We start from the raw sequence: 23,973 nt of genomic DNA on the forward strand, positions 1-23,973 counted from the left end.
ACGGCCTCTGCACTGTAGGATCAGGCATGGGCTGAGACCCCGACTGTTCCAAGGCATCAGCTTTATCCAACCTTTTATGTAAGGAGTTTACATTATCATTTAACACCTTCCACATATCCATCCAATCAGGTGTCGGCGCCGTCGGCGGAGACACGTCATTCATCTGTACTTGCTCTGCCTCCACATAGCCCTCTTCGTCAAACATGTCGACACACGCGTACCGACACACCACACACACAGGGGATGCTCTATATGAGGACAGGACCCCCACAAGGCCTTTTGGAGAGACAGAGAGAGAGTATGCCAGCACACACCCCAGCGCTATATGACCCAGGAATCACACAGTAACTTAAGTGTTTACCCAGTAGCTGCTGTATATATATTAAATGCACTAAATTTATGTGCCCCACCTCTCTTTTTACCCTTTCTACCGTGAGTCTGCAGGGGAGAGCCTGGGGAGCTTCCTCTCAGCGGAGCTGTGGAGAGAAAATGGCGCTGGTGAGTGCTGAGGAAGAAGGCCCCGCCCCCTCATCGGCGGGCTTCTGTCCCGCGATTTTGTGTAAAATTAATGGCGGGGGCTCATGCATATAACAGTGTCCAACTGTATATATGCTGCTTTCGCCAGGAGGTATCTAATTGCTGCCCAGGGCGCCCACCCCTGCGCCCTGCACCCTACAGTGACCGGAGTGTGTGGGTTAGTGTGGGCGCAATGGCGCACAGCTGCAGTGCTGTGCGCTACCTCATATGAAGACAGGAGTCTTCTGCCGCTGATTTCGACGTCTTCTTTCTTCAACCCGCCGGCTTCTGACTTCTGGCTCTGCGAGGGGGACAGCGGCGCGGCTCCGGGAACGGACGACAAGGTCAGGTCCTTTGTTCGATCCCTCTGGAGCTAATGGTGTCCAGTAGCCTAAGAAGCGCAACCTAGCCGCAGTTAGTAGGTTTGCTTCTCTCCCTTCAGTCCCACGTAGCAGAGAGTCTGTTGCCAGCAGAAGCTCTCTGAAAATAAAAAACCTAACTAAAATACTTTCTTATTAGCAAGCTCAGGAGAGCTCACTAAAATGCACCCAGCTCTGTCCGGGCACAGATTCTAACTGAGGTCTGGAGGAGGGGCATAGAGGGAGGAGCCGGTGCACACCAGTAGTACTAAATCTTTCTTAGAGTGCCCAGTCTCCTGCGGAGCCCGTCTATTCCCCATGGTCCTTACGGAGTTCCCAGCATCCACTAGGACGTTAGAGAAATGACATTTAAAGTAATGTGTAATCTTCCATTTGATTTAATTATTTCCTAATAAAACTTTGAATCTAATAATTAAGCAGCCTCTGAATATATTACTGCACATGTTCTAGGCCAGGGCTGGCCAAACCGGTCCTCAAGATCTACCAACAGTTCACATTTTCCAGGCCACCTAGCTGGTGCACAGGTGTAGTCATTACTAATTAAGATGTGCTGCATTCATTCCTAGCTGACAATTCTACAGATCTCCATGAGGCCTGGAAAACATGAACTGTTGGTAGATCTCGAGGACCGGTTTGGCCAGCCCTGTTCTAGGCTGTAGCTCCTGAGTATATGTTGCGATCCCATGTTCCCCTGAACCGTCAAAATAGAAAGTTGTGGACGATGTATCTTTGTCAGCTGTTTAACACATCATGGGGTATATGTAATAGCCAGTGAGATGCAGGCACACACGGGTTTGTAGGGGGCAAATATACTAAGCCTTGGAGAGTGATAAAAGTGGAGAGTGATCAAGTACCAGACGATCAGCTCCTAACTATCATGTTACATGCAGTGTTTGAGAAATGACAGGTGATTGGTTGGTACTGTACTTCATCTCTCTCTACTTTATCACTCCCCACGGCTTGGGTATATCTGCCCACTATAGTCCTTAGTCTTAAAGCGGCAATAGTTTAAAATAAAAGGCAAAACCTGGTTGGTTTAGTCTTTTAAATTACTGGCGCTTTAAATCTAGCAGCTAAATCATAGAGAACTTGTCCGTGCCTGAAAATCGCAGGCTATAACATTTACCTCATGTCTGAATTTACTGACAGATACAAGTATTGCTACATCTTCTACTTTCTCACAATTCTGTAACCAAATATAAAATGCTGTCAATAGTTTCAGTGTAAAATGTACCAATTAATGTAAAAACTGTGTTACAAAAACTATAGTTGGCTATTTGTGCTCAGATATACTGAGCAGATATTCTTCAGAGTTCATGACACAGTCAGTCCACTCTCTACAAAGTTCATTTATCGAGGGTCCTTTACCCCCATATTCTGGAGGGAGAATGTCCTCTGAAAAGTGCTGGTGAAGAGTTGGACAGTAGTTGCTCCCATGCATATGGATCTGAATAAACAGAGTAAGACATAAGTTTCTGTTAGCTGTATTATTTCTGAATCTTTATATACAGGTTGAGTATCCCATATCCAAATATTCCAAAATACAGATTTTTTTAAGTGTGACTGAGATAGTGAAACCTTTCTTTTCTGATAGCTCAATGTACACAAACTTTGTTTAATGCACAAAGTTATTAAAGATATTGTATTAAATTACCTTCAGGCTGTGTGTATAAGGTGAATATGAAACATAAATGAATTGTGTGAATGTACATACACTTTGTTTAATGCACAAAGTTGTTAAAAATATTGGCTAAAAATAAGAATTTACTTACCGATAATTCTATTTCTCGTAGTCCGTAGTGGATGCTGGGGACTCCGTCAGGACCATGGGGAATAGCGGGCTCCGCAGGAGACAGGGCACATCTAAAAAGCTTTTTAGGTCACATGGTGTGTACTGGCTCCTCCCCCTATGACCCTCCTCCAAGCCTCAGTTAGGTACTGTGCCCGGACGAGCGTACACAATAAGGAAGGATCTTGAATCCCGGGTAAGACTCATACCAGCCACACCAATCACACCGTACAACTTGTGATCTGAACCCAGTTAACAGTATGATAACAAAACGAAGTAGCCTCCGAAAAGATGGCTCACAACAATAGTAATAACCCGATTTTTGTAACAATAACTATGTACAAGCATTGCAGACAATCCGCACTTGGGATGGGCGCCCAGCATCCACTACGGACTACGAGAAATAGAATTATCGGTAAGTAAATTCTTATTTTCTCTAACGTCCTAGTGGATGCTGGGGACTCCGTCAGGACCATGGGGATTATACCAAAGCTCCCAAACGGGCGGGAGAGTGCGGATGACTCTGCAGCACCGAATGAGAGAACTCCAGGTCCTCCTTAGCCAGAGTATCAAAATTTGTAAAATTTTACAAACGTGTTCTCCCCTGACCACGTAGCTGCTCGGCAAAGTTGTAATGCCGAGACTCCTCGGGCAGCCGCCCAGGATGAGCCCACCTTCCTTGTGGAATGGGCATCTACATATTTCGTCTGTGGCAGGCCTGCCACAGAATGTGCAAGCTGAATTGTACTACAAATCCAGCGTGCAATAGACTGCTTAGAAGCATGAGCACCCAGCTTGTTGGGTGTATACAGTATAAACAGCAAGTCAGACTTTCTGACTCCAGCCGTCCTAACTATATATATATATATATATATATATTTTTAGGGCCCTGACCACGTCTAGTAACTTGGAGTCCTCCAAGTCCCTAGTAGCCGCAGGCACCACAAGAGGTTGTTTCAGGTGAAAACGCTGACACCCCTTCATGAAGAAACTGGAGACGAGTCCCAGTTCTGTCCTGTTCAAATGGAAAATTTTAATATGGGCTTTTGTAAGACAAAGCCGCCCATTCTGACAATCGCCTGGCCGAGGCCAGGGCTAACAACATGGTCACTTCCCATGTGAGATATTTGTCAACAGCATGGTCACTTTCCATGTGAGATATTTCAAATCCACAGATTTGAGCGGTTCAAACCAATATGATTTTAAGAAATCCCAACACTATGTTGAGATCTCACGGTGCCCCTAGGGGCACAAAAAAGCTGTATATGCAATACATCCTTTACAATCTGGACTTCAGGAACTGAAGTCAATTCTTTCTGGAAGAAAATCTACAGGGCCGAAATTTAAATGTTAATGAACCCCAATTTGAGGTCCAAAACACTCCTGTTTTCAGGAAGTGTAGAAATCGACCTAGTTGAATTTCCGTCGTGGAGCCTTCCTGGCCTCACCCACGCAACATATTTTCACCACATGTGGTGATGACGTTGTGCGGTCACCTCCTTCCTGGCTTTGACCAGGGTAGGTATGACCTCTTATGGAATGCCTTTTCCCCTCAGGATCCGGCATTCAACCGCCATGCCGTCAAACGCAGCCGCGGTAAGTCTTGGAATAGACATGGTACTTGCTGAATCAAGTCCCTTCTTAGCTCCCCAGGCCCTTAGTCCTCTGTGAGCATTTCTTGAAGTTCCGGGTACCAAGTCCCTCTTGGCCAATCCGGAGCCACTAGTATAGTTCATACTCCTCTATGTCTTATAATTCTCAATACCCTGGTTATGAGAAACAGAGGAGGGAACACATACACAGACTGGTACACCCACGGTGTTACCAGAACATCCACAGCTATCGCCTGAAGGTCTCATGACCTGGCGGAATACCTGTCCCGTTTTTGTTCGGGCGGGACGCCATCATGTCCACCTTTGGTCTTTGCCAACGGTCCACAATCATGTTGAAAAACTTCCCTATGAAGTTTCCACTCTCCCGGGTGGAGGTCATGCCTGCTGAGGAAGTCTGCTTCCCAGTCGTCCACTCCCGGAAAGAACACTGCTGACAGTGCTATCACATGATTTTCCGCCTAGCGAAAAATCCTTGCAGTTTTCACTGCCCTCCTGCTTCTTGTGCCGCCCTTCTGTTTACGTGGGCGACTGCCGTGATGTTATCCCACTGGATCAATACCGGCTGACCTTGAAGCAGAGGTCTAGCTAAGTTTAGAGCATTATAAATTTGCTCTAAGCTTATTTATGCGGAGAGAATTCTCCAGACTTAATCACACTTCCCTGGAAATTTTTTTTTTTTTCCTGTGTGACTGTTCCCCAGCCTCTCAGGCTGGCCTCCGTGGTCACCGGCATCCAATCCTGAATGCCGAATCTGCGGCCCTCTAGAAGATGAGCACTCTGTAATCACCACAGGAGAGACACCCTTTTCCTTGGATATAGGGTTATCCGCTGATGCATCTGAGGATGCGATCCGGACCATTTGTCCAGCAGATCCCACTGAAGAGTTCTTGCGGGAAATCTGCCGAATGGAATTGCTTCGTAATAAGCCACCATTTTTACCAGGACTCTTGTGCAATGATGCACTGACACTTTTCCTGGTTTTAGGAGGATCCCGATTAGCTCGGATAACTCCCTGGTTTTCTCCACTGGGAGAAACACGTTTTTCTGGACTGTGTCCAGAATCTTCCCTAGGAACAGTAGACGTGTCGTCGGAAAAAGCTGCGATTTTGGAATATTTAGAATCCACTCGTGCTGTCGTAGAACTACTTAAGATAGTGCTACTCCGACCTCCAACTGTTCTCTGGACCTTGCCCTTATCAGGAAAGCGTCCATGTTTCTTTTAAGAAAAATCATCATTCCGGCCATTACCTTGGTAAAGACCCGGGGCGCCGTGGACCATCCAAACGGCAGCGTCTGAACTGATAGTGACAGTTCTGTACCAGGAACCTGAAGTACCCTTGGTGAGAAGGGCAAATTTGGACCTGTAGGTAAACGTCCCTGATATCCAGTGACATCATATCGTCCCCTTCTTCCTGGTTCGCTATCACTGCTCCGAGTGACTCCATCTTGATTTGAACGCTTGTATGTAAGTGTTCAAATATTTCAGATCTCACCGAGCCGGTTGGCTTCAGTACCACAATATAGTGTGGAATACTACCCCCTTCCTTGTTGTAAGAAGGGTACTTTGATTATCACCTGCTGGGAATACAGCCTGTGAATTGTGTGAGGGGGAGACGTCTCGAATTTCCAATGTACACCTGGGATATTACATGTAGGATCCCGGAGTTCCCTTGCGAGTGTTGCTGAAACTCTTGAGATGACCCCCTACCGCACCTGAGTCCGCTTGTACGGCCCCAGCGTTATGCTGCGGACTTGGCAGAAGCCGTGAGGAGCTTCTGTTCCTGGGAATGAGCTGCTTGCTGCAGTCTTCTTCCCTTTCCTCTCCCCCTGGGCAGATATGACTGGCCTTCGCCCGCCTGCCCGTATGGGGACGAAAGGACTGAGACTGAAAAGACTGTGTCCTTTTCTGCCAATATGTGACTCGGGGTAACAAAAGGTGGATTTTTCAGCTGTTGCCATGGCCACCAGGTCCAATGGACCGCCCCTTTATACGGCAATACTTCCATATGCCGTCTGGAATCTGCCTCACCTGACCACTGTCGTGTCTTCGTCTGGCAGATATGTACATCACATTTACTCTTTGATGCCAGAATGCAAATATGCCTCTGCGCATCACACATATATAGAAATGCATCCCTAAAATGCTCTATAGACAATAAAATCCTGTCCCTGTCAAGGGTATCAAAATTTTCAGTCAGGAAATCCGACCAAGCCCCCTCAGCGCTGCACATCCAGGCTGAGGCGATTGCTGGTCGTAGTATAACACCAGTATGTGTGTATATACTGTTATGATATTTTTCAGCTTCCTATCAGCTGGCTCCTTGAGGGCGGCCGTATCTGGAAACGGTAACGCCATGTTTTTTATATGCGTGTGAGCGCCTTGTCCACCCTAAGGTGTGTTTTCCAACTCGCCCTTACTACTGGCGGGAAAAAGGGTATACCGCCCATAACTTTCTGTCGGAGGAACCCTGTCACAATCCTGACTGTAGGTTTATATTTGGTGACTTACCCCTGCCATCTGTCCTGGATCCTGTGTCTTTTCACTCACGGAGTTAAACAGCTTGTCAGCACTATGAGTATTCCTGAGTTCTCTGCCTGAGAGGTAATCAGCTCCACCTGTGGTGGTCTCCTGTGTGAGGCTGAATTCAGTAATCTAAAAGCAAGCATCCTGTGTTTTGCAGAAGTCCAGGCTTCAGTGTTCTCTTGGCCTGCTAGGCCTCATTCTACATTACAGCCTTGGCTAGAGTAGTCACATGTCAGTGACATCACCTAATCCTGCCCACCAATCATCAAGGACCAGGAAGTATAAATCAGGAGGCTGAGTTACAATCTGGGCCAGTTCCTTGTGTCACATACAGCCTTGTGTGAGTCTGAAAAGCTGAGCTCCCTAAAGGTAACCTTTGTACCTAAGTTCCTGTGGAAACTCTGTTCCCTTGTTACCGTATGGTTTACCTTTGTGTTGCCATTGATTTCACCATTTCCCTGAGTCTCAATGTAAAGGCACAGCTGCAGTGTTTTGTCTTAAAGGCACAGTACAGAATTCCGTGTTCTCCACTAATACCACAGTTGTCGTGTTTCAGTTTTACTACTGTTGTAGTTGGGATCTCCAGAGCTCAGTACCTCCGTGCCTCAGCACCTCCGTGCCTCAGCACCTCCGTGCCTCAGTACCTCCGTGCCTCAGTACCTCCGTGCTTCCAGCACCTCCGTGCCTCAGTACCTCCGTGCCTCAGTACCTCCGTGCTTCCAGCACCTCGTGCCTCAGTACCTCCGTGCTTCCAGCACCTCCGTGCCTCAGTACCTCCGTGCTTCCAGCACCTCGTGCCTCAGCATCTCCGTGCTTCCAGCATCTCCGTGTTTCAGTACCTCCGTGCCTCCACGCACCCCAGTGCCTCCACGTACCTCCGTGCCTCCACGCACCTCAGTGTCTCCACGCACCTCAGTGTCTCCAAGCACCTCAGTGTCTCCAAGCACCTCAGTGTCTCCAAGCACCTCAGTGTCTCCAAGCACCTCAGTGTCTCCAAGCACCTCAGTGTCTCCAAGCACCTCAGTGTCTCCAAGCACCTCAGTGTCCCCAAGCACCCCGTGCCCTTTAGCACAGTTGTACCTGTTATTCTTCACTGATTCATCAGCGCCTTTCCAGTTCTGTCTTTCAGGAGACCTTCAGCGCCCACACGTGCTTCCTGTCTGCCGACCTCATCCTGCATGAGGAGAACCTGGATTCGGCCATCTCTGCCGCGGTTCCTCTTCCCAGTCACCGGAAGAGACCCCGAGTCCACAACACTTCCAAAACCAGGTCAGTGGTGGTATTCGTGTAGTTCTCCAGTCGCCCGCGCAGACTTCGCTAGCACCGGGTTCACAAAAACCTCAGTCATGACAGTAGGAACTGGCCACATGGACCCGGCCGAAAGTGTTAGTCTGACGCATGACCTCCTAAGCAATATTGCAGGACGCTTGGAAGGTCTGGAGTCGACTCAGCATCGATTGGCACAGTGTCTGCAGCGGAATTCGTCCTCCAGTGATTCTATGACCTTCTGCTCTAAGACTCCTGACCAACTGCAGATTTTCTACCAGATGTTACTACAGTTACAAGAACTTTTGTCTAGTATTCTCTCTGTGATGCCTGATCTCCTCAGGAATACTACCAACGTTGTTGATCCTGTTTTGTCCCATCCAGTTAATAGAGTCTCTTCCTCTGCGCAAGGGAAAGTTTTTCATCAGAGCTATCCACGGCCCAAGCTCTCTGAAGCTGAACGTCAGCGGCGTAAGGAGCTACATCTCTGTCTTTACTGTGGAAATTCTGGTCATTTTGTTAAAGACTGCATTCTTCGCAAGCCAGGTAATAGTGACAAATCTCAGTATCATAGTGCTCATGTCTACAAGTCATCCACAGTATCCGATTCTTCTGCTGCTGACGGGGGTATCAAGAAGGCTACTCTTCTGAGAGAGACTCAAATTTATGACTGGGGTCCGGTGGTTAAAAGACCTTATCCCAAGTTGGGTGTCCAGAGAAGAATGTTCAAGCCATTTACAGTCACAGAGGAGTCCGTGTCCACAGACCCAGGAGGGGCGTTTTCAGAGCGTCCAGCCCCAGGAGGGGCGTTTTCAGAGCGTCCAGCCCCAGGAGGGGCGTCTTCAGAGCATCCAGCCCCAGGAGGGGCGTCTTCAGAGCGTCCAGCCCCAGGAGGGGCGTCTTCAGAGCGTCCAGCCCCAGAGAGTCTTCAGAGTGCTGCCCAGCCAGTGAGTCTACAGAGTGCTGCCCAGCCAGTGAGTCTACAGAGTGCTGCCCAGCCAGTGAGTCTACAGAGTGCTGCCCAGCCAGAGAGTCTACAGAGTGCTGCCCAGCCAGAGATTCTACAGAGTGCTGCCCAGCCAGAGATTCTACAGAGTGCTGCCCAGCCAGAGATTCTACAGAGTGCTGCCCAGCCCCGTGAAGAGGGGGCTCTTGCCTCAGCCCAGCCCCGTGAAGAGGGGGCTCTTGCCTCAGCCCAGCCCCGTGAAGAGGGGGCTCTTGCCTCAGCCCAGCCCCGTGAAGTGGGGGCTCTTGCCTCAGCCCAGCCCTGTGAAGAAAGGGCTCAGCCCGTCCCGGTTCCAGCCGGTCCAGCAATACTCCAGGCCCAGCCTGGTCAGTCCGTCCCGGTTCCAGCCGGTCCAGCAATACTCCAGGCTCCGCCTGGTCAGTCCGTCCCGGTTCCAGCCGGTCCAGCAATACTCCAGGTTCTGCCTGGTCAGTCCGTCCCGGTTCCAGCCGGTCCAGCAATACTCCAGGCCCAGCCTGGTCAGTCCGTCCCGGTTCCAGCCGGTCCAGCAATACTCCAGGCTCCGCCTGGTCAGTCCGTCCCGGTTCCAGCCGGTCCAGCAATACTCCAGGCTCCGCCTGGTCAGTCCGTCCCGGTTCCAGCCGGTCCAGCAATACTCCAGGACCAGCCTGGTCCGTCTCCTTTGGCTCCAGCCAATCCAAGTATCCTCGGATCCAATCCAGTCCTACTCGTCCAGCCAAAGCTTTCTTCAGTTTCATCCTCTAAGCTTTCGTCTGATGGTTTTCCACCTATTTACTTTGATGGAGATTTATTGCAATATGCCGCTCTGGTTGAACAATTTCTCTCTCGGATGGAGTCTGATCCTTTAGGTGCAATAACTCCTTCCAACGTTACTCGATATCTGTTCCTGGCATTCAGAGGAAGAGCTTTGGAGTGGGCCAACATGCTCTTTGAGAGTAATGATCCTGTGTTCCATGACTTACAGACTTTTAGTAACGCTGTAGTTAAAGAATTTAGTCCTAAACCTTTGGAACCTTCTACAGTTTATTCCTCAGTCCTTTCGGATGAAGGAAATTCCAGTCTTGTCTATGATGGATGGTCTACCTGTTCTGAAGATGAAGATCAGGAAGACTTCTAAAGAATCCAGCTTAAGTTTTGTTCTGGACCCTCTGGTTTCCACTTTTTAGAAGCTTTGTGTACAAGTTATTCATCAAGTTCCTCTAAGATTCAAGATGGGTGTCCGGAGTCCACCCTTGAAGAGGGGGATACTGTCACAATCCTGACTGTAGGTTTATATTTGGTGACTTACCCCTGCCATCTGTCCTGGATCCTGTGTCTTTTCACTCACGGAGTTAAACAGCTTGTCAGCACTATGAGTATTCCTGAGTTCTCTGCCTGAGAGGTAATCAGCTCCACCTGTGGTGGTCTCCTGTGTGAGGCTGAATTCAGTAATCTAAAAGCAAGCATCCTGTGTTTTGCAGAAGTCCAGGCTTCAGTGTTCTCTTGGCCTGCTAGGCCTCATTCTACATTACAGCCTTGGCTAGAGTAGTCACATGTCAGTGACATCACCTAATCCTGCCCACCAATCATCAAGGACCAGGAAGTATAAATCAGGAGGCTGAGTTACAATCTGGGCCAGTTCCTTGTGTCACATACAGCCTTGTGTGAGTCTGAAAAGCTGAGCTCCCTAAAGGTAACCTTTGTACCTAAGTTCCTGTGGAAACTCTGTTCCCTTGTTACCGTATGGTTTACCTTTGTGTTGCCATTGATTTCACCATTTCCCTGAGTCTCAATGTAAAGGCACAGCTGCAGTGTTTTGTCTTAAAGGCACAGTACAGAATTCCGTGTTCTCCACTAATACCACAGTTGTCGTGTTTCAGTTTTACTACTGTTGTAGTTGGGATCTCCAGAGCTCAGTACCTCCGTGCCTCAGCACCTCCGTGCCTCAGCACCTCCGTGCCTCAGTACCTCCGTGCCTCAGTACCTCCGTGCTTCCAGCACCTCCGTGCCTCAGTACCTCCGTGCCTCAGTACCTCCGTGCTTCCAGCACCTCGTGCCTCAGTACCTCAGTACCTCCGTGCTTCCAGCACCTCCGTGCCTCAGTACCTCCGTGCTTCCAGCACCTCGTGCCTCAGCATCTCCGTGCTACCAGCATCTCCGTGTTTCAGTACCTCCGTGCCTCCACGCACCCCAGTGCCTCCACGTACCTCCGTGCCTCCACGCACCTCAGTGTCTCCACGCACCTCAGTGTCTCCAAGCACCTCAGTGTCTCCAAGCACCTCAGTGTCTCCAAGCACCTCAGTGTCTCCAAGCACCTCAGTGTCTCCAAGCACCTCAGTGTCTCCAAGCACCTCAGTGTCCCCAAGCACCCCGTGCCCTTTAGCACAGTTGTACCTGTTATTCTTCACTGATTCATCAGCGCCTTTCCAGTTCTGTCTTTCAGGAGACCTTCAGCGCCCACACGTGCTTCCTGTCTGCCGACCTCATCCTGCATGAGGAGAACCTGGATTCGGCCATCTCTGCCGCGGTTCCTCTTCCCAGTCACCGGAAGAGACCCCGAGTCCACAACACTTCCAAAACCAGGTCAGTGGTGGTATTCGTGTAGTTCTCCAGTCGCCCGCGCAGACTTCGCTAGCACCGGGTTCACAAAAACCTCAGTCATGACAAACCCCACGTATCATCACACACTTCATTTAATTTATCTGATTCAGGCAAAACTACAAGTAGTTTATTCCCACCCTACAAAATACCCTTATTTGTGGTACTTGTGGTATCAGAAATACGTAACACCTCTTTCATTGCCCTTAACATGTAACTTGTGGCCCTAAAGGAAAAATACGTTTGTTTCTTCACCGTCGACACTGGGGTCAGTGTCCGTGTCAGTGTCTGTCGACCGACTGAGGTAAATGGGCGTTTTTACAAGCCCCTGACGGTGTCTGAGACGCCTGGACCGATACTAATTTGTCCGCCGGCTGTCTCATGTCGTCAACCGGCTTGCAGCGTGTTGACATTATCACGTAATTCCATAAGTAAGCCATCCATTCTGGTGTCGACTCCCTAGAGAGTGACATCACCATTACAGGCAATTTTCTCCGTCTCCTCACCAACATTTTCCTCATACATGTCGACACACACGTACCGACCTACAGCACACACATACAGGGAATGCTCTGATAGAGGACAGGACCCACTAGCCCTTTGGGGAGACAGAGGGAGAGTTTGCCAGCACACACCAAAAGCGCCATAATGTATATAACAACCCTAGAAGGTGTTGTTTCTATATATGGGCTCTTAATATATAATTATATCGCCAATTTATGCCCCCCTTCTCTTTAACCCTGTTTCTGTAGTGCAGGGGAGAGTGGGAGCCTTCCTCACCAGCGGAGCTAGTCAGGAAAATGGCGCTGAGTGCTGAGGAGAATAAGCTCCGCCCCTTTCACGGCGGGCTTTTCTCCCGGTTATTAGGAAAACTGGCCTGGGTTAAATACATACTTATAGCCTTAATGGCTATATGTGATGTATTTATTTGCCAAATAGGTATTTATATTGCTGCCCAGGGCGCCCCCAGCAGCGCCCTGCACCCTCCGTGACCGTGTCAGTGAGCCGTGTAGCAACAATGGCGCACAGCTGCAGTGCTGTGCGCTACCTCTCTGAAGACTGTGAAGTCTTCTGCCGCCTGTTTCCGGACCTCCGTTCCGCCGTCTTTCTTCAGCGTCTGTAAGGGGGATCGGCGGCGCGGCTCCGGGACGAACCCCAGGCTGACCTGTGTTCCGACTCCCTCTGGAGCTCAGTGTCCAGTAGCCTAAAACTTCAATCCTCCTGCACGCAGGTGAGTTGCAAGTCTCTCCCCTAAGTCCCTCGTTGCAGTGATCCTGTCGCCAGCAGGAATCACTGATTAGAAACCTAAAAAAAAACTTTACTAAACAGCTCCTTAAGAGAGCCATCCAGTTTGCACCCTTCTCGGACGGGCACAAAAACCTAACTGAGGCTTGGAGGAGGGTCATAGGGGGAGGAGCCAGTACACACCATGTGACCTAAAAAGCTTTTTAGATGTGCCCTGTCTCCTGCGGAGCCCGCTATTCCCCATGGTCCTGACGGAGTCCCCAGCATCCACTAGGACGTTAGAGAAATGACCTTCCTGATGTGTGTATAAGGTGTATATGAAACATAAATGCATTCTGTGCTTAGACTTAGGTCCCATCGCCATAATATCTTATTATAGTATGCAGTTATTCCAAAATACGGAAAAATCAGATATCCAAAATTCTTCTGGTCCCAAGCATTTTGGATATGGGATACTCAAACTGTAATATGACATAAAACACCTATGCTTTTGATATATATGCATTGTCTTACTATGTATTTCGCCATTCACTAGGGACAGTGATTATAGAGCCTGATTCAGACCCAGATGGAGGAGAAACGTCGGACACAAGCACTCAATGTTTGTCTATGCACATGCATCTGAGACACACTGAGTATGCAGACTGATGGTGACGCAGATCGGAATTGAATGGAGACCCATGCAATTCCAACAGGCGTTCCTGGGTGGTGACTGGGGTGGCTTTTGTCAGCGAGTGTGTATGTTTTCATAATAGCAAGAAACAGCATATGACAACAGATAAGTCAAAGCAACCTGTGCCCTGGGACTGCTGCTTAGTCACCACCCATCCAATAACCCAAACAGATACGAGCGGTCCAACAAGCGCGGTCTGCTAGAAAAAAATGTATATGTCTTCTCTAACCTTGTCTCTTCTGATGATCCTTTCTCACACTCAGAAGATGAGAAGAAAGTAGGATATCTTACTCACTCTGCACAACGGCAATGTTTCTTTTGTCCTTCCTCAGGGGGTCACCTGGATCCAGGTGAGTTCTACTCCTATATTTTGGAGAGGGTGCTTGGACTGCACACCCTGGCTTCTTATAATGGGATGTACTACTTTGCTGGGACATAGTACTACAATATAGGATAAAGGGTGCAGGTGCACCATACACCATTAAAATAATAACAACCGTAATATTCGAGGTTCTTGGCAATATTGGCCAGTATATGAGCCTGCCCACCTACTTCACGGTGAATTCGTCGGACAGGTCCCTAATACTATAGGGGTTCGCCTCTGGGGCGCAAAGCACCCCCAAACTACCCCAGCCATGCCACCCCAGGGCATCACACAGAAAAGGGATAGAAGTGAGAGAAAAAGTATGAAGGCATGATGTAAAAATATATATCTTTTAAAATCCAGAGGGTGAGCGGGTCATTTACAAACCATAAAAAGATTTAAACACAAATATGCCACATCCACACATTGGAGCATCCCTATTCTACTTTTTCATGTTTATTCCTGCTGATGCTTTGCCTATTGTTTTGCAGCTTGCCGTCTAGAACAGAAATGCACACACAAAACTATTTATTTGTTACTATGGCTACTGTGCATTTTTCATGCAAACCGTATACTGCACGACTGTCACGCTCCTCCCATCATGAGCAGCAAACATTAACACTGACTTTCACAATGCTAGGCCATGCAAACATCCATAAAATTAGTTGCAATAAAGCAAAAAAAAGAGGTATAACAGAAAGAAAACGGCTACTGTGTTGATCCGCTACAATCGTAAATTACGTTTTCAAACAGATTTACTGGCAGACTCTCTGATTTCATGTTGCAGGTTCCACCTCAGCACTGCAGTAAGAGCCTAGCATAGAATACTACATTTCCCAGCATCCCACCTCCGCCTGGTTCCTGCAAATACCCATACGGACCTCTTGTTGCCCTTACGTTATAATCTATGCTCCATATGGGATGCGGTAATGTGGCCGGCGGTCACAATACCGGCATCTGAAAATCACACCTGTCGGCATGCCGAACAATAGGGACTATTACTGCTCATGCGTGTCCACAACACCCACAAAGTGGGAATAGAACCTGTGGTGAGCGCAGCGAGCCACCGAGCCCACCGCATGGCGAGCGCAGTGAGCTTGCAAGGGGCTTTGTTGTGCTCGCCCCCATGCTGGCCATGTAACAGCTGGGATCCCGCCATCGGTATTGTGACTGGTGGTCTCCTGACCGCCGGTCACACATACCCAGCACCCCACACAATACTTTACTACTGGGAAATGTCAAGTCAGTAAAAAGATGTTCAATGTGACTGTTTTTTTGTTTGTTTTTTAATTCCCTTATAAATGAAGGACATTTACTTGAACTCACTCACCCGTAGTTGGATTTTCTCAGGCAGAAACGGTTTGATTAATGAGAAGACAGGATGAAAAAAGAAAGGCTCATTGATCAGGTGTATTCCTCGAACTTTAAGGGGGAAAGAATCCTGCACGTACAAAACAGACATTTTCACATGAGAATACAGAACATGCATATTGTTTACAAAAAGGTATAGATTAAAAAAATATTTCTCTGGCAGGGTCCACGGGTTAGCCACAGGATAACAAAGGGATATGATGGAACGACAGCAGATAAGCACCAAACGATCACAAGCTTTCAGTCCTCCCGTCCATATATCCCCGCCCACTGGCTCAGGCAAATCAGTTTTTTGTTTGGTGCGGCAGGTGCCAGACCATGGTCAGTGGGCTGCTGTTCTTGGCAGCCCTTAGCTTTATTTTATTTTTATAGTCTTACTATGTTTTTGAGCGATCTTTCTTAACAGCGTCTTATCCGCATATTGGAAAGAGTCGCTTCAACAACTCTCCGCCGGGTCACAACAACGCTTACCCATGTGTACAGTGCTGTCGTGACGGGCATCTGTGTCGGATATACTAGCAGGTCCAGCAGACGTTACCAGGCTGTGGACGGAGCACGGGGAGAAGGTAAGGCATCGGTTCCACGTAGTCGGGGAATTCGGACACAGCCGCACTGTATTGGGAGACTACCAAACAGTAGCTCACGCGCCGCCACCACGGGTGCTCCAGCGCTAGGCCTTAGGGATCATAAGGCACCAGGATTAGTATGAGGCTGCGATCCCTAGGGTTGATGTCAGCGGTAGGGAGTTAGACGCTCTCCTGGTCGCCCCTCCCCCCAGTTCATGACCAGTTTCCGCGAGTCTCCCGCCAAGATCTGTTGCCTCACCTCTGTCTTAGACGCTACCACGAGGGGTCTCGGTCGCAGCATAGGCCGCTGCATCTGTGTTTACTAAACGCTACCTCGAGGACACCCGGTCGCAGTACATGCGTCTGTAAGACCGGGCGTCTGTATGCACAGTACGTCTGTGTCCACTTAGAGTTCCCGGAGCGGCAGTGTACACTAGTAGCGTCTGGATTCACTCAGCGTTCGCTAATGTATTAATCGATCTTGGAAGTGAGGTGAGTCTCCCTGTATCCCACTCTACTGAGTATGGGTTATACAGCACTAAATTTCTATCTACTTTGTCAGTATGAATAGTTAAGTTTAAGTGCCTATTGCATATGAGTCTGTGTACATTACTGTGGTTTTCTTCGCATTGCGTCTGAATACTTTAAGATCTGTATAAAACAGAATTCAGTAATATGTACTCCTACATACTTTCAAATGTGTTTGTAGTTGATTATATGCTTATATGACTAATATATAACATGTGACTGACTGCTAGTGTGATTGCTGACTTTAATATATGTTTGTCAGTTGTTTCTTCTGGTCCTCAGTGCTGGTGCATGGGTAGGGTCAGATTGATATCACTTTAGAAGGTTAAAGTGATTACAGTCACAAATTGTGTAGTACACTGTGAAAGTGCTGATTATTTATCATGTCTAAGAGCGGCAAAGGTGACGAGGGTACACTCACAGCAACACCAACACTCATATCATGTTTACAACAGAAAGAATATGGAGACTGAGACTTAACTAGCGCTTCTTATTCCTGATGGTGCTTGTTTTCCACAGGCTTCCGTCACTCACAAATGAGTATCATAGAAATATAAATATAAAGTGCATATAGTGAAATACCATTTTAATAGCATACATATATGACACACATCTTTAAAATACAAAAGGGTCAGATATTGCACAAATCCCTTCAAGCAGCAAAAGAAAGACAGGCTAATTACCAGATCAAAGAAACATTTGTGATGATCCGCGACAAGATACCCCCTTGTTCGTAAATGGGTGACAAAATTTCAAACAATATAAACATACAAGGGGTAATTCTTTAGTGAAAACCAAATACCTATAATTACTAGGGTAGATTCACCATAATACAGGGTTGGTGTTGCTCCCCAGAGTCAGAAAAACAAGTATTCTAGAAGGAGAAAAGAAGACTCTATTTTGGGGGCACTCTTCGAAATATAGACAAGGCCAGATGTACCCTCAAGTATCATTAAAATATAACCTTTAATTGTTCCTTAAAATAGGGGAAAATGAAAGGAAGAAAACACATACATATTTACATACACCTTGGGATCAATTATTTATCACAAGGTGTTCAGAGAACACTGATTGCTCACTAATGAGCTTATTTTTATTTTTTAATTTTTCTTAAAACCAAATATGGTATCTCACTGTTTGAACAACCATAACATAAATAGGTAATAAATTTACCAAACGTCTGCTACTATATTCCTAAACACATGTATTATTATATAGGTTCAACAATTGCCCAAATGATACATATACAGTGTTGAAAAATGCAGAATGCCCATAACATTTATATGGTATCTTTTGTGCTCATTATTAGCCCAACATAGACAGTTGGTATATAAAGAGAAAAAGGAGAGAGTGAGAAAAAAAAAAAAAAGTGGATCAGTATGCCATGGTACACTGCTTCTGCTGTCTCACCGTCATGAGCTCAAACAAAGTTGTTAACTCAGCGGCCGGTGGATGAGAGGGCAGCGACCTGGAAATTTCTGACCAGAAGGAAGATAATGGCCGTACTGCTTTCCCTGTTAGAGCGGATGGAATGTCCTGATATCCTAGGACATTGCAGGACACTGCACCGCAATCCAGGGATGAGTGTTAACCGAAATTAGGTACAATTTCTGCCTGTTAAATAGTAGGTGACAGCAGGGAGGTAACAGGCGGAGGTTCAATATTAAACTAGTGCCGTGCACATTCTCACATTAGATACAATTTTCACCACAAAGCCGTTCTCCACATAAACAATTGGCAGTGTACTTTCCCTAAAATATTTTCCAGGTAAAAGATTATCGGCATGCTGATAACAGTTAGGCTCACTCTTAACACAATCAGTTGTTTTCTCTAACATTAACCAATGGTCACTGAACAATATGCATTAGGCGAAATAGGAAGAATTTAACAGCAAACCCAGCTAGAATAGAAGGTTTTTTGACCGCAAACCCAGTCCTGCCGCTGAGATCACTTTTCCGTCATGTACTCTGGTCACTGGGACCGATGCAGCGGACGGTAAATACGAAAACAGCAGCGCTTCGGGTATTACTGGCCGGAAGAAAGATAAGTAGCTGTACTGCTTTCCACGTTAGAGCGGTTGCAGCGCCTTGATATCAATGGACATAGCAAGGACGCTGCACCGCAATCCGTGGATGAGAGCTAGCTGAGAACAAGAAGATTACCGTTCTAAAGGCAGCGGTGCTTCTGGGCAGAGCAGCGTATGTTGGTTGTAGGACCAGTGATTCTATCTTTCACAGGGCGACATTGCCATGCTGATTCCAGCCGTGCCAAACGCGTTTCACCCGTAGGCTTGCTCACTTCACTGCACTCTCTGGCATCAATAGTGAGACTCACTAGCAGTCATTATATTGGCTTATTCATTCTATCACTGATTAGTGCAAGTGATTGACGTCAGTATTAACCAATAAAGCGGGATGTATGTTAAACTTTCAGTGCTCTCCCAATCATGACCTAATCGCCAACTCCTGCGGATAGTCCAAACACTGATTAACCCTCTGCAAAGCAAGGATTTAAACATGTGCCTTGGAGAAATTTTATACCCCCTATTCTGTATCATATACTTACACATAAGTGGGAGTTAAATTACCAAGCACAAATTAGTTTTCCTGCTAAATCTGAGTGGTTGTTGAAAACAATCCCTTTATATAAATTATATGCTGCCGATACTAGTGCTCCAACCATGATAAATTAAATACTGACAGCTTATGTGCATTCATATCTTTCTCTAGAAATTCACTGTGTATGAAATTACGTATTTGGAATTAAAATTAACCCAGTTCACAAAGGACATAAATTAATTCTTAATTAATTATATCTCAATAACAAGCTCCCCCCATAAGCGGAGATAATTCCTATACAGAAAAAAGTATTCCAAAAATTATTGTATAAAATTATATATAATGATAATAATAGGATAAATTTAAAGTATTTCGTCAAACTATAATAGGCTTGTAGTCCTATAGATTGCAGCTTAAATTTGTTACTTCCTCTAATTTTACCAAAACCACATCAGTTAAGTAGTATCTTATTTTGGACACAATAAATCAAAATACTGAGCATTATTTGAGAGGCATCCGCACATTAGGATCCATAAAGGAATTCAGAGGGTATGGAGTTTGTTTGTGAATTGAGGAATAAGAGGTTGTTTTGGATAACAATAAAGATAAAAATAAATATAGATTAATAGTAGACAAAGTGTGCCAGTGGGAGAAGGAGGGCCTTAATTAGATGAAAGCACTATAATTGATGTATTCATTTAGACCATCTGGTGCCAATGCACCAAGTCTGAAGGTCCAGAAACTCTCGTTTTAATAGCATACTGATCCACTTTTTTTTTTTTCTTTCTCACTCTCTCCTTTTTCTCTTTATATACCAACTGTCTATGTTGGGCTAATAATGAGCACAAAAGATACCATATAAATGTGATGGGCATTCTGCATTTTTCAACACTGTATATGTATTATTTGGGCAATTGTTGAACCTATATAATAATACATGTGTTTAGGAATATAGTAGCAGACGTTTGGTAAATTTATTACCTATTTATGTTATGGTTGTTCAAACAGTGAGATACCATATTTGGTTTTAAGAAAAATTTAAAAATAAAAATAAGCTCTTTAGTGAGCAATCAGTGTTCTCTGAACACTTTGTGATAGATAATTGATCCCAAGGTGTATGTAAATATGAGTGCCCCCAAAATAGAGTCTTCTTTTCTCCTTCTAGAATAATTACCAGATCACTCAGAACTGTGGTTAAACAGTTCTAAAAGTGCATGGAAGATGGTATAGGGATTTCCGGATAGTCCCACCACACACGTTAGGTCTTACTGGATACTGGTCCTTAAGTCCGTCATTAGGCTTGTCAGGAGGTAACCTACACGTTTCCACCTCGGGCTGGGGTCTATGTCAAGGTTCAAAAGTCTGAATGCTGACCTCCCCATTCAGACTGCTATTTAAATATACACAGCACCAATAGGAATCCTAATCGCCCAGCTGGAACCTATACATAACGAGAACTACCAGTCCCATGGTCCTCTGCTGTAGGCGTCCCTATCGTCATGGAGACTCCAATCCTAATCTAAAAGTCTTCTAGTAGGCGGGCTCGTTGTCATAGAGACCCGTTTGCTTGTCTCTCCAATTCGGGCTCTGGCGCTGCGTGGCGTAACGTCACTTCCGGCTTTTGTTACTATGGAGACCGAAGCCTCTATCCACACCTGATAGCTCCGGCGCCGTATGGCGCATCGTCTTTCTGATCCAAAGGATCATGCACTCCATTAAATGTCGAACTGTGTAGTTCTTAAAGCCACCATTTAAAAAGTCCATCATTAAGGTGTCCTTTTAATAATAGTTAAATGATTATACAGGGATCCGCTCAATTTCAAGCGTAACGTCACTTCCGGTGACGTCAGAAATATAGTCCGTTATTCATATTTACCTATAAAGGATATTTTGACATTAAAAAAAAAGGGGAGTGAGTCATCAACCAGGATAAGATTGACATAAAAACATCATAAAAGCAAATAAATAAATGCATATATTTATTTAAAAATTGTATAAAAACCATAATCACAAATAACCACCCTAAGGTGCAGAATATGTGAAGCTTTTTGAGGAGGACTATTAATTACATAAACAGGGTAAGATAAGATTATAAAAACCATTTGACCTCAAAATCGGAGTTAATACCTCCCGGTTTCAAGGTACCAAATTCATAGATCAATTGCATCTCCTTTTTTGCCAATTGCCCAGGAATATTCTTACATCTCCAGTTTCCTTTCACATGTTTAATACCACAAAACCGTCTGATAGCTGAAGTATTATTCTGATGAACAGTCCTGAAGTGTTCAGATAATGCATGTGTATTTAGGCCATTTCTAATATTTCTCAGGTGCTCACCAATACGAGTTTTTAATGCTCTCGAGGTGCGGCCTATATACCAAAGGCCGCACGTGCATTCTATTGCATAAACAACATTAGAAGAGTTGCATGTAATGAAATCTGGTATTTTCCAATCTCGTTTATTAATAGTGACCTCCGTAATTTTACTGGTCTTTGACTGGATTCCACTGCATCCCAAACAGAGGCCACAACGAAAAAAAAACTTTGATTTTATTGTGCTCATGGCTTTCTTCAGAGGATGAGCACTTTTAACGAGACTGGTTTTTAAATTTGGTGCTTTTCTGAAAATGCACTTCGGTTTATTTGGGACAAATTCCCCAATTATCGGGTCCTTTTTTAATATCCCCCAATGTTTGGCCAAGGTTTTCTCAATATTCCTATATTGGCTGTTATATGAGGTTATAAAAGCCCATTCAAAATTAGAATTATTTTTCTTCTCAGCACTGTTCTTAGGTTGTAATAGAAGTTCTCGATCTATTCCTGCTACTCTATTCTTGGCATCTGCAACCTTTTCTTTATTACAGCCAGATGTCTCAAATCTGAGCTGCATTTCTTCTGCCTGTACCTCTTATCTCTCTTCTTGGGTGCAATTCCTTTTAAGCCGCCTAAATTGGCCCCCAGGATTTGAACCCAGCCAGTCCGGGTGATGGCAACTCTTTGCATTAATATAGGCTCCCGAATCAGTAGGTTTTTTGAAAGTCATGGTGTTTAACTTTCCATTTTCCACATATACTGTCACATCAAGAAAATTGATAGTGCTAAAACTCTTCTCAAAAGTAAAAAAGATGTTCAAATCATTAGCGTTAAGATATGTAAAAAACTCATCTAACAAGGTTTCTCCACCTTTCCACAGAAAAAAGACATCGTCGATGTAGCGTCTCCACAGCACCAGGTTCGCTCCGAAGGTACAGTGGTTCCAGGTATTCTCCTCCTCCCACTGTCCCATAAAGATGTTAGCATAACTCGGAGCGAACCTGGTGCCCATCGCCGTGCCCACACATTGGAGATAAAAAATACCCTTAAAAGAGAAATAATTGTTCTCTAGAATAAAATTAACCCCCTTGTATATAAATTCCTGAAGGTCCCCTTCCAATCCGCTGTTATTTATGGCCACTTGTATTGATTTTAGACCTACACTGTGTTCTATAATAGTATACAGTGACCGGACGTCTGCCGTGACTAATATCATTCCCTCCTCCCATTGTAAATCACTCATCAACCTCAGAAAATATCTCGTATCTTTCAAGTGTGCCTTACTCTTCGAAACCAACGGTTGTAAGAAATAATCGATAAATTCTGACAAGTTTGAGGTGATTGACCCTATCCCCGACACAATTGGGCGTCCTGGGGGTTTCACCGGGTCCTTATGGATCTTCGGTAGGACATATATGACCGGGATAGTGGGCTCTGTGATGCAAAGGAATTTCATTTCTCTTTCCTTCAGGGTTCCCTTCTGGTGGTACTCCTCCACTAATTTGGTCAAAGCTTTTTGAATTTTTTCCGTTGGATTCGACCTCAGTCTACAGTACGTGGTCCCATCCCCTAATTGTGTAAGCACCTCATTTTCATAGTCCTCCCTTGTCATAATGACCACCCCTCCCCCCTTATCAGTGGGTTTAATCACCAAATCCTCATTTGTCCTCAAACTTTGTAATGCTCCTCGTTCTTTGAATGTCAGATTCGGTCTGGAGACTTTCGTTTCCATTGTTTGAATGTCATCCGACACTAGTTTTAAAAAGGTTTCTATCAAATTGCCTTTTACATGCAATGGATTAAAAATGGATTTGGGTTTAAAGGGGGTATCTGTGGCTGCTGGTAAACTCAATGGGGCACCGTCTTCTTTCATTAAAAAGAACTTCTTAATGCAGATTTTTCTGACAAATTTATGCAAATCTACAAATGTACTGAATTTGTTTAGGGGAAGCGCAGGTGCATATTTCAGGCCTTTTTCTAAGAGGGAAATCTCCTCCCTTGCAAGAGTATGGGTACTTAGGTTGAAAATCTTGACTTTCGTTTCCATAATGGGTAATATTTCCATATCCCTGGGTAGTTTCCCTGCTCCATTATTTCTACTTTTTGTTTTTCTCTTAGATCTCTTCTTTTTCAATCTCCCACCTCTGGTCCCTCTCTTTCTTACCTTGGGTACTTCTGATTCCTCCCCCTGGATAAAAAAGGGACCGGGGATTGTGGTTGTTCCTCCAGTAATCTAAATCTATTCTGTATACCGGTTCTGATAGGGGTATTTCTCCTCCTTTCAGCTCCTCCATTGTAATTATCATTTCTATTTCTAGACCAATCCCTCCTATTGGAAGTATTGGTGTGATTTTTTGGTCTCCATTCCCTTTCCTCCTCCTTAAAATCCCTTGGTCTATATTCCCTATATTGAGGTGTTCTTAGTCTCTGATTGTTTTCCTGCCTTCAGTGGTTTTTATAATTTTTATTGAAATGTCCTCTTCCCCAATTTAATCTCCCCCTTTCTTGTTGGGGATGGTTCATTTTTCTCTTGTTGGATGATTGGGTGTGTGTCTGAGGTGACCTCTCTAACCCTCTCTCTTCAACTTCATCGTCCTCCTCTTCTTCTATGTTGTGTTCCTGTTCTCCTGATAACTCACATTTCTTATCCCTATTGAATTTTCTAACTTTTCTTTCTATGAGTATCTTTTCATTCTTTTTCA

The 23,973-nt window shown here is 45.6% G+C and overlaps 1 protein-coding gene across 2 annotated transcripts in view; it reads right to left on the bottom strand.

The window, feature by feature from the left end:
* Window positions 1-1,194: 1,194 nt before the first annotated feature.
* TTPA (alpha tocopherol transfer protein) overlaps window positions 1,195-23,973 on the bottom strand; it is a 142,507-nt gene continuing 119,728 nt past the window's right edge. For both annotated transcript variants that reach the window (XM_063923783.1, XM_063923784.1), the window contains exons 4-5: window positions 15,266-15,376; window positions 1,195-2,343 (exon numbers count right to left, since the gene is read on the bottom strand). In XM_063923783.1, coding sequence (XP_063779853.1) covers window positions 2,170-2,343; window positions 15,266-15,376 — 285 coding nt within the window. In that variant the 3' untranslated portion in view covers window positions 1,195-2,169. The remainder of the gene's footprint in view (window positions 2,344-15,265; window positions 15,377-23,973) is intronic.

Source organism: Pseudophryne corroboree, chromosome 5 (assembly GCF_028390025.1).
Source record: "Pseudophryne corroboree isolate aPseCor3 chromosome 5, aPseCor3.hap2, whole genome shotgun sequence".
In the NCBI taxonomy this organism is placed as follows: domain Eukaryota; kingdom Metazoa; phylum Chordata; class Amphibia; order Anura; family Myobatrachidae; genus Pseudophryne; species Pseudophryne corroboree.